Source organism: Salminus brasiliensis, chromosome 9 (genome assembly GCF_030463535.1).
Source record: "Salminus brasiliensis chromosome 9, fSalBra1.hap2, whole genome shotgun sequence".
NCBI classification, from domain to species: domain Eukaryota; kingdom Metazoa; phylum Chordata; class Actinopteri; order Characiformes; family Bryconidae; genus Salminus; species Salminus brasiliensis.
Genome location: NC_132886.1, coordinates 1,538,903 through 1,549,618, shown reverse-complemented (window position 1 = coordinate 1,549,618; position 10,716 = coordinate 1,538,903). Strand labels below are relative to the sequence as shown.

Here is a 10,716-nt window from a genome sequence, read left to right as displayed (position 1 = left end):
TAATATAAACATCTCTATATTTCACAGATTATATATTAACCTGTATTCTTTTTATTTTGTATATAATCATGTTTCTACTGCTGTAGGGGAATATGTGCCAAACTTTTCCCCTCACCTTTACACCAGCACAAAAACCAAGTGACTCAAAGTGGTGTGGTGCTGGTATACTAGCATACCAGTATAAAAGACTGCTGAGCAGAAATCTGAATGGTTTGGTTAGAATCTGTTAAAAATACCAGTACAAAATACAAAAGGATGAGAAAAGGGAGATTATTATTATTATTATTATTAATAATAATAATAATAAAAACTGACAATGACTGATGTATATATCATAACATATCATGACAATTATTATATAACCTTTACTCTCATCTTTTATTCTCATTAGTTTTTGTAAAAGCTAGTAAACAAAGTGAAATCGGCAACTTGACAAATACATTTTATTTTTCAAATAGATTTTTGGTCTTGTACATTGATCATGACCTTGCACATGCTAAACTCATACACACTTACAGTTAACTTTACAGTAAATGGACACTGGTTGTAAAAATGTACCATATAGTGTTTCAGACATTTCTGACCTGCTGCTCAACTCATGGTCATTTTCAGGTCAGTCACTATATACTCCAAGTGAACAGTTCCAAACACACCGCAGCCTGTAGATGTTGAATAATTAAATCATATCAGATTATTGAATTGGTTTTAATTAAGAATGGCTCAAACTGCATTTTATAGGCTTTGAATGCTCTCAAGATGAACTCAAAAAATCGTTTTAAACACCAGCCCTAAATGAAAACAGAATTTTTTGTTTCACAGTTTAATACATGTACACATCTTTTCCCTAATGATGTACCAAAGATCACTTTATGACAAATCAGAACAGATTTTGTTCAAGTGTAAAATGTTTTAAAATATTTATTCAAGTATGTTTTACTACATGAGCTAAACTGTTTGCATGATACATAGTTCATATTTCAAATTCAACAGAACTTAAATCTTGACCAAACATTATTTGAACATTTTTTTATTATTATTTTTGTTTACATTAGGGTTGTTCATTTATGAAACAAATGAGCTACAAAATTATAATTACTAAATCAAACATACACTGATCAGACATAACATTAAAATCACTGATCGGTAAAGTGAAGAACACTGATGATCTGGTTCCAGTGGCTCCTGTTAAGGGGTGGATCTATCAGACAGCGAGTGAACAGTCAGTTCTTGAAGGTGTTGAAGCAACAAATATGGGCAAGCCTAAGAATCTGAGTCACTTTGACAAGAACTGTGATATTCTAGATGACAGGGTCAGAACATCTCCAAAACATCAGACAGGTCTTGTGGGGTCATCCTGGTATGCAGTGGTCAGTACCTACCAAAAAACTACCTCAGATGGAGAGAAAGAAAGCTGGAGAGGAACCAAGACTCAAAAGGGGAACCCAACCACCTATGGTCAACACTGAATAAGGTGGAGCAGGAACTACTGCTGCCAGATACCACAGGACACAGAGTCCATGTCTCGAAGGGGACACATCTGCTTTACTGGCACAAGGGGGACCTACTCAACATTGGACAAGTGGTTTTAATGTTATTGCTGATCAGTTACAAAATAAGAAAAAGAAAGATGAAAATTAGGACCTTTTTTACAGTGTTAAAATAATCAATGATATTCAGTCTTTAAAAAAATCATACAGAAAGGCATGTTTATTCAATTGTCAAACAAATGTCAAAAGTTTCTGCTTCATCCTTAATGCATTTGTGTCTCCGTAAAGTACTCGAATGCCTAAAGCTCTTCCTACACTCTGAGCAGTAATACGGTTTCTCTCCAGTGTGAATGCGCTGGTGTTGTCTCAGAGTATTTACTTCTCTAAAACTCTTCCCACACTCAGAGCAGGGATGCGGCTTCTCTCCAGTGTGAATTAGCCAGTGTCTCTGCAGATGGCGCTCTAGAGTAAATCTCCTCCCACACTCTGAGCAGCGATGCGGTTTTCCTCCACTGTGAATGCGGCGGTGGATTTGGAGACTGATGTTTTGACTAAAACTCTTCCCACAGTCTGAGCAGTGATACGGTTTCTCTCCAGTGTGAATTCTCTGGTGGGCTTTGAGGTTACTTTGTTGATTGAAGCTCTTCCCACACTCTGAGCAGTAAAACAGTTTCTCTCTTGTGTGAATGCGCTGGTGGAGCTGAAGATTATTCTGCTGATTGAAACTCTTCCCACAGTCTGAGCAGTGATACAGCTTCTCTCTGGTATGAATGCGCCGGTGACGTTCTAGATAATTAAGCAGAGTAAAGCTCTTCCCACACTCTGAGCAGCGATATAGCTTCTCTTCAGTGTGGATCCGCTGATGTCGAAGGAGGTGACACTGTAGAGTAAAGCTTTTCCCGCAGTCTGAGCAGTGGTGAACTTTCTCATCGCTTGCATTTTTCTGGGTTTGTTCCTGAGATGTGTTCGTGTGGAGAGCACCAGAGGAACCTTGCTGAGATTTCACATTCTCAAATGAAAGATCTCCTGATTTCTGCAGTGTGGCATATTCCACTTGTCCACTTGTTCCAAACATGTCCATGTTTCACAAGGTTTGGTAGAGGTGAGGTTAACCTATGCATGAAGGTAGAGCAGTAGAGCAGACAAAGAAGACTTGCGCTTGGACACGATTTATTTCTGGAGACAAAAACAGAAAAAAATATGAAACTGTGAAATATGAACTGAAATACAACAATCAGAGAATGTTCAACTGGTTTTCTTGATGTCAGTCCAGTCCAATCCCGACTTTGGATTAAGACTATAGTCTTACTACTATACTAAGACTAAAATAAAAGGAAAATACCCTGTATTGAAAATCCAGTACTGGATTTGTTTATCACAGGTTACGGTCATCTGTAATAAAAAATGTACACATCTCTTCGGTTATAAAACTCTAAGATTCAGATGGTAATAAAATCATTACAAGACAAGGGAGTTTAAGACCCCACTTGCCCTACTAAGTGACTACATGATATACATGTGGACAAACATGGGTCTGAGTTCCAACCAACCAAATTTCCAAGTGTCTTCTATGGAGATAAATATAACTAAGCTTAATATTTTACTTCTCTAGATACAGATCTAAGACTCAATAAGGAATGTGCTTTGAGAGAATTGTTATTCTGGAAAAGGGGATCAATAAGTATCTCTGAAAACATGCAGCTGTCGGTGTCAATAAGGAATATGTAGAAACCAGTAGGAAAGAGAGCAGGCTTTGCATCACTATATTCTGTACTCTGCCCTTTTTGTTTGTGGACACCCCTTCTAAAGAACCCATTCAGCTACTTTAAGCTGCACCCATTGCTGACACAGATGTGCAAATGCACACACAGCTTGTCTAGTCCCTGTAGAGAGGTACTGCCAATAGAATTGAACTCTATGGAGCAGATCAACATGAACCTACTGGCAACATGCTGCCTAATGCCAGGCATGGGCTAGAGGGGTTTAAACTATCAAATACTCACAGCAATGCTCCTCCAATATTTAGTAGAAAGTCTTCTTCTCTGGACAGCAGAGACAGTTACTCCAACAGAAGCAGGATCAGCTCTTTTTAATACCCTTGATTTCAGAAGAAACAGTGAATGAGCAGATGTCCAAATACTTTAGTCCATATAGTGAATGTGTACTGTGCTTAAAAGCCAGGTCTGTATCAGAAAACCAAACCCTTTTATTAAAAGCATTCGGTCAAGGTGCAACTTGCTAAGGGAGATTTAACCAAATATTAGGTGTACTGTATGTATACTGTTAACCATGTATGAATAATTCTGACCCTGTGTTGATTTCAGAAACCCCCCAAAAGTATTAGTCAAATCTTTAGGATTACAACTCAATGTAAAAAATATTTAATTTAATATTTAAGTAATTTTGAGGCATTTCTATCGGTTCATTCATTGTTAAAAATCTGTGCCAGATTCACGGCATGTCCCAAAGTAAAACATACAATTACAATAATATAGTTATCATCAATTATATTTCATGTTGTAATTATAGAGTATTAAACACAGTATTTGGGTTATAAGCATGGGCATAAATACAGCACAGTTTGCACACTAAGCTTGCACCTTTTTTTTTTTTTTAGATATTTTATAACTACTTATTTAATATGAAAAATATGATTGAAGTTATTAATATTGCAGACTACAGTTAACAGATATCCTAACTGCACTTTCAGCAGGATATGACCTCTTGTTTGGTAGACTGTAGGATTTTGTGCTGAGGTTGCAGGTAAGGTTTCCTTCTGATGGATCTTCCATGGAGATCATGCTTGTTCATGCATTGCTGCACAGTAAAATAGTGCACTGCAACCCCTGTGCTAGCTAAACATTCCTACAGGTCTTCTGGAGACACGTGGGGAAACACACTTTCTTTTCATGCTGATGAATGAGGTCTCCATCATGTGTGCAGAAGTGACAACAGATCAAACCTGCTCTGATCTCCAGTACATCACAGCACTAAATACTGGATTTCAGCAAAACCCTTCTGCCAAATAAACAACAGAGCTAACAGTAGTCTTTATAGACAGGTCTGGATGAAGGCTGCTGCTGTGTCGCCTTCATTTCTACAGGAACGAACCCTCTACAGATCTTCTCTCAACCGCTTCAGGACCAGGATCAGTGTGAACAGACTGTGGAAGATCTCCTCACCTTCAGCTCCAGCTCCACCTTCAGCTCCAGCTCCACCTTCAGCTCCAGCTCCTGCTCCAGCTCCAGCTCCAGCTCCACTCCCTCCAGCAGCACTGTGTATCTACTGCTTCTCTGCTCTACCGGGGTTAGAGGAACACTCAGCAATCACAGTCAGCGCCACCTGCTGGACCGCAGTAGTAACTGTAGAGTAATAAACCTGGCAGAGTTGCGGACAAAAGCACCGGCTGAACAAAATAAAAGCCTTCGACATTGCAGAGCTAGACAAAATCATCTCCTTACTTTCACTTATCTTAGTAATTTGCAAATACTGAGAAATACAAAATAAATTAATTTATTTTATTTAATTAATTGTTATTAAACAATTAATCCTGGTGACTGATTTTTTGATGATTATGGTTATATTGATTCATTTATATTTATAAACATTTATATATATATTTTTCATTTCTTACTTAATTAAAAGTCCATTGCTTAATTCCAGTGCCTAATGGACAGAACGCTGTTATGCCACAAAATTGTAATATATATAAATAGTAATAATAACACCACCAAAAATAAAATATTATGTGATCTAAGTGGGTGCACAGAGAATACATAAACAATGGTCAGAATATCAGAAAACAGTTCTGCCAAGCACAGGGCTTAACTACCAGGCCACAAAAGCCTGTAATAGTTTGTAACACGAATGAAATTGATCTAGTAAACTACAGCTGTGGACCAGCAACAATTTCCTCAGATAGCTAACCACTCACTACGCAGAGACAGAAAGAACACAAGCGCTATCCAGACTTGTGAATAATTCAAAATAAAATATTTATCTTCTTATTACAGTGCTAAAAACAAAAGTTATGCTATGTGACTTCTGTCATGATTCATTCTGAGGTAAAATAACAGGGTGGTAAATGGGCTTGTTAAGAGCATAAGAGCATCTTATCACGAGCTTAACGAGTATTAAGCTATAAGGAGTTAGTCATTTGAATTAAGTGTATCAATCCAACAAGAATGTTGGGTGTGACGTTGAGCCAGACTACAGGAGTGTGTTTTGTTGATTGGGGTTGTGTCAGAAAACTGAATAAAAAATGCTTTTATCAGCAATGTTTTGATATGTGTTGATATTGACAATTGATAAAATGTTACGTCACCCCTAGTACACATAATAATCATTTAGGCATGCAAGTCATACAAAGTTTAATATTGTAAAGAAAGTGCTTAATGAAGTACAGTAGAAATCTGGAACCAAGCTTTGTTCTTTAAACCAGCTCACAAGATGTCAACTACTTTTTTTCAGAAATAGAAGTACATGTTCTTTTTTACAATATTTATGTCTAATGTGATCTAGAGTTCATACAGTAAACAAATCTGAGAAATGATTTATAATAATGTGATTAGGGGACTAAAACTTTTGCACAGGAGTGTGCACTAATCACATCAACATCACCACAACAAACAAAGCATAGGTTTCAGCCTTCTTGATGCATTTGTGTTTCTTTAAAGTACTTTAAAGTTGTGTTCTGAGTTCTTCTCACAGTCTGAGCAGTAATATGGTTTCTCTACAGTGGGAATGCGCTGGTGGTTCCCTGTTAAGAGGTACTCTCAATGGAATAGGACTCTCTGGAGCAGATATACATGAACCTATTAGCACCATGCTGTCTAATAATACCAGGTGTGGGCTAGAAGGGTATAAGGTCAATAGGGAACATATAAACAACAGGGTTGGATACTTTTGAAAAGGAACTGTAAAGGCTTAATAAATACCTCACAATATCAAAATAGGACACATTAGATCATCCATATTAACAACTGTGATGAGCATATTTATTCAATTGATAAACAAATTTAAGGTTCTCCACATCTTTTGATGCATTTGTGTCTCTTTAAAGTACCCAAATGCCTGAAGTTCTTCCCACAGTCCGAGCAGTAATACGGTTTCTCTCCAGTGTGAATATGTCGGTGTTTCTGGAGGTTGCTCTGTACATTAAAACTCTTCCCACACTCTGAACACTGATACGGTTTCTCTCCAGTGTGAATGCGCTGGTGGAGTTGGAGATTAGTCATTTGATTGAAGCTCTTCCCACACTCTAAGCAGTGGTAGGGTTTCTCTCCAGTATGAACACGCTGGTGGGTTTGGAGATTAATCATTTGACTGAAACTGGTTCCACATTCGGAGCACTGATACGGTTTCTCTCCAGTGTGAATGCGCTGGTGGGTTTGGAGATGATGCTGCAGAGTAAAACTCTTCCCACAGTCTGAGCAGCGATACGACTTCTCTCCAGTGTGAATGCGCTGGTGGGTTTTGAGATGATGCTGTACAGTAAAACTCCTCCCACAGTCTGAGCAGGAGTACGGTTTCTCTCCAGTGTGAATGCGCTGGTGTACTTTGAGGTTACTCTGCTGGTAAAAAAACTTTCCACACAAAGAGCAGTAAGGGATTCCCTCGAGGCTTTTATTTTCTGATGTATCGATGTGATGAAGCCCAGAGGTCTGCTGAGTACTAGAGCTTCTTATAGATTCCATATTTTCATTTGTAATATCTCCTGATCTCAGCAGTGTATATCTCCTGATAGGCAAATTAAAAATTGTGTAGGAAGACACGTGGAGCAGAAGACTACTTGCCAGATGATGCCATTCAGTTCTGGAGAAGAAAAAAACAACAATATTCAAAACTAAATTTGTTCTACACAAAGTCATCTAGTCCTAACAAAATGTCTATGTTAGATTCATGTTTTAAAGTGCAGAATTGTTTACAATCCCAAATAAGAACCATATTGGTGAAAGTCAAAATCTTAGTAAAAACAGCATATGTATACTAAGAAATACGAAATTTCTTCTTAAGAAGTTAATAATGAACGCTGCTGAAAAAACACAGCATTCCCAGTTCAAGCTGGAAAAGCTGGATAAGATGGTTTGGTTGACTCAGCTTGGCTCTTTACCAACACTGGGTATGTTTTTGTCTGAGTTTGATGGTTTAGCTGATCTACTAGCATGACCAACCAGACCACGTTGGTCAACCAGTATGACCAGCATGACCAAGCTGGTTAACCAGCATGACAAGCATAACCAGCAAGACCAGGGATATGATCATGATTTAAGAAAAAGCCCTAATCGTAGGTGAGCAGATCCACTGTGATGGATCTCAGCAGTACAATATTTAGCATGGGATGAAAACACTACTTGAAAACAGCTGAACATTACAGCAGTGTCTGGTGACCAGCTTTTCAACCACCTTGATCATCAAAGACCATCTTTAGCTAATTAGACCATCTGAAGCCATCAAACGCTGGTGGAAACTGTCTGTCTGTCTCGTTTGTGTTCATGAACATCTTAAAAGCAGCCCAACACTGTTATTAAACCCCCAGCCCTCATGTCTTGTTTATCTCCTGTTCAGTCACCTGACGGGCTCCTCAGATGATGCAGTTTCTCCAGAGGAAACTACAGCGTGTGACATGAGCCAGTGAGCTTAGACCTGACTGCATGAGTCTCACAGCGTGAGAAATGCGTGAGAACCGGCAGACCAGGCTTGAGAAAACAAACGTGAAGGAGGGTAGAAGATCTCCTTACCTTCAGCAGCAGCTCCTGATCCTCTCCCTCCAGACACTGTGTATCTGCTGTTTCTCAGCTTGGCTGGGGTTGGAGGAGCACTCATAGAGAATCAGCGCCACCTGCTGGACTGCAGGGGGCGTTACACTGAAAACACTTTGGGAAGAGTTCCCAATTCCACCCAGTGCTAGAACTGCTGATTAACAGAGAGGGTCAATGAGATGGACCTTTAATTATTGCATTCGGCCACCCATTGCTGACACAGATGTGCAAATGCACACACACAGCTTGTCTAGTCCCTGTAGAGAAGAAGTACTGCCAATAGAATAGGACTCTGACTAGGGGGTATAAAGCCCTGAGCTGTGGAGCAGTGGAAGAACTGTGTTCTCTGGAATGAGGGTGGTGGAGCTCCATCCAGTACTTTTGGGATGAGTTGGGGATGATGAGGTGGGGTGGTGACTAACCAATGCTCTTGTCACTGAATGCAATCAGATCCTCACAGCAATGCTCCTCCAAAATCTAGTGATAAGCCTTCCTTGGACAGTAGAGACAGTTACTCCAAGAAAAGCAGGATCAACTCTTTTAATAAAATTGATTTCAGAAGAAATAATGAATGAGCAGGTGTCCCAATACTTTTGTCCATATAGTATATCTCTGTTTAAAGCATCTCTGGTTTACTAAAATGCTAAAAAAATACTGAACATGATTATTTGTGTAAAATGATGATGCTGTTTGAGGTATCCAGATGAATGTATATGAAGCAGAAGTAAATCTGCATGTAGTACAACATATATGTAGTTATAGATCATTACATGTATGAACCCAGTGTCTAACATCACTTACATGTATTAATTCGGCAGCTTTTATTCAAAGCAACCTACAAACATGGTGTTATACAATCAAACACACAAATATATAAAGGCATACATTAATAAATACGGCCTCCATCATTATCATCATCATCATCATCATCATCATCATCAGTGGTGTTGTGATGTTACTTGCTATTGTAAATCTGATACCTTGACTGGTAAAGTTAAATCAAATCAATCTATTCAAAGTGTATTTGTCACATAAAGTCATACACAGAACAGCTTCCAGTGATATATTTTATATATATAATATATTATTTTTATAAAAATAAAATAAAATGAGCATAAAATGAGAATGAAAATGAGCACTATTATGTAAAGTGTAAAAATTGCAACATAATGCTGTGCAGTTGAGCAAAGAGTAAACATAATAATTTAGATATAATATTACAATTATTATATAATTCATAGAAATAAAAATATTATATAAATACTGTCATGACAAAGTCCAGAGCTGCTTGTTTGTTGAATTGTATGAATATGTTCATACTGAAGACTAGAATTAATATAAAACAAATATGAGTCATTATTTTTAGCATTTTTAACCCACAGTCTTCAAATATAGCGAACAGAGAGTCCAAATATCGTACCTCCCTCTCTCCTCCTCCTGCTCCAGCTCCTCTCACATTATTGGAAGTTACTTGTATTTTCCAGTTGTCACAGTGGAGAGCTACCAGTAGAGGAATTTAATCTATTTATCTTCTTCTTTATAGTAAACAAAATGTTTCCATTTGATTTATGCATCTTATTTTATTACTATTGGGCATATGCACAATTTTAAGGCCTACAGATCTTAACTGGCACGGTTTTTCCTTCCAGCATAAGTCATTCATCTACACCAGGAGTGGTGGGAAAGCCAACAGTAGTGCATGTTTTGGGGTGATCCACCAGATGGTGTCAAAGATCCATTTCCAGTTTTACCAGCATCTCATCACACAGTATTAGAATATTCACTCTACAGAATCAGAATCAGGATACCCTCTTTAAAATAAAAGTGCAGTTTCTTATTGAACCAAAAATGGTTCTTTTTCTATGGCATCACTAACAGAATTCTTTCTAGCTGCATTTCTTTAAGAGGCAAAACTCTGGAAATAAACTCTGGATTATCTGCTCAGTAAATCACTGATATCAGAATAAACACCAATAATATCACTCCTACAGAAAGTGGTGGTGGTTCTCCATCACTGTGTTCATCATTAGAACATCTCCAAAGTTCTCCTCTCTCATGGAGTCTAGTATTATTTGGAGTTCTCCTCAGATCAACACCTGGTTTGGTGGTAAATCAGGGCTTAATGATGGTAAATCAGGTGAGCTGCTGCTCTTCAGACTAGTTCACAAGATCTCACTACTTTCTTCAGAATGAGAAGCTATTGTTTCTCCTTTTTACTGGATTTGACACATTATTTATAGAGAGATATGTTTGCTTATTTTTACCATATATATGGTAAAAAAAAAAAAAAAAGCAAACAAATCTTTAAATATAAAAAAATATAAAATTACTTAGAAAATCAAAAATACATGTAATTTGTAGTCTTTTACAACCACCATGGTGATCTTCACCACTCACTTCAACAACCAAGAACAAGAGGTTTAAATAAGATAGACTTCTCCAGAATCCTCTCTAGCCATGTTCTGATC

At 37.8% G+C, this 10,716-nt stretch overlaps 1 protein-coding gene across 1 annotated transcript; it reads right to left on the bottom strand.

Moving 5' to 3' along the window:
• Positions 1-686: 686 nt before the first annotated feature.
• On the bottom strand, positions 687-8,255 carry LOC140561869 (uncharacterized). The gene is made up of 3 exons (XM_072687120.1): positions 8,228-8,255; positions 6,522-7,301; positions 687-2,335 (listed from the first exon to the last, which is right to left on the bottom strand). Exons 2-3 carry the CDS (start codon positions 7,181-7,183, stop codon positions 1,708-1,710), a joined length of 1,290 nt encoding a protein of 429 aa, XP_072543221.1. The 5' UTR covers positions 7,184-7,301; positions 8,228-8,255; the 3' UTR covers positions 687-1,707.
• Positions 8,256-10,716: the final 2,461 nt, after the last annotated feature.

Bases quoted from the DNA above. Each gene is read 5' to 3' on its own strand.
- LOC140561869 (XM_072687120.1), bottom strand. From the start codon at position 7,183: ATGGAATCTATAAGAAGCTCTAGTACTCAGCAGACCTCTGGGCTTCAT. The intron at 2,336-6,521 runs ATGTGGAGAACC...GCGGATCCACAC, and splicing joins AGACACAAATGCATCAAAAG to TGAAGAGAAGCTATATCGCT.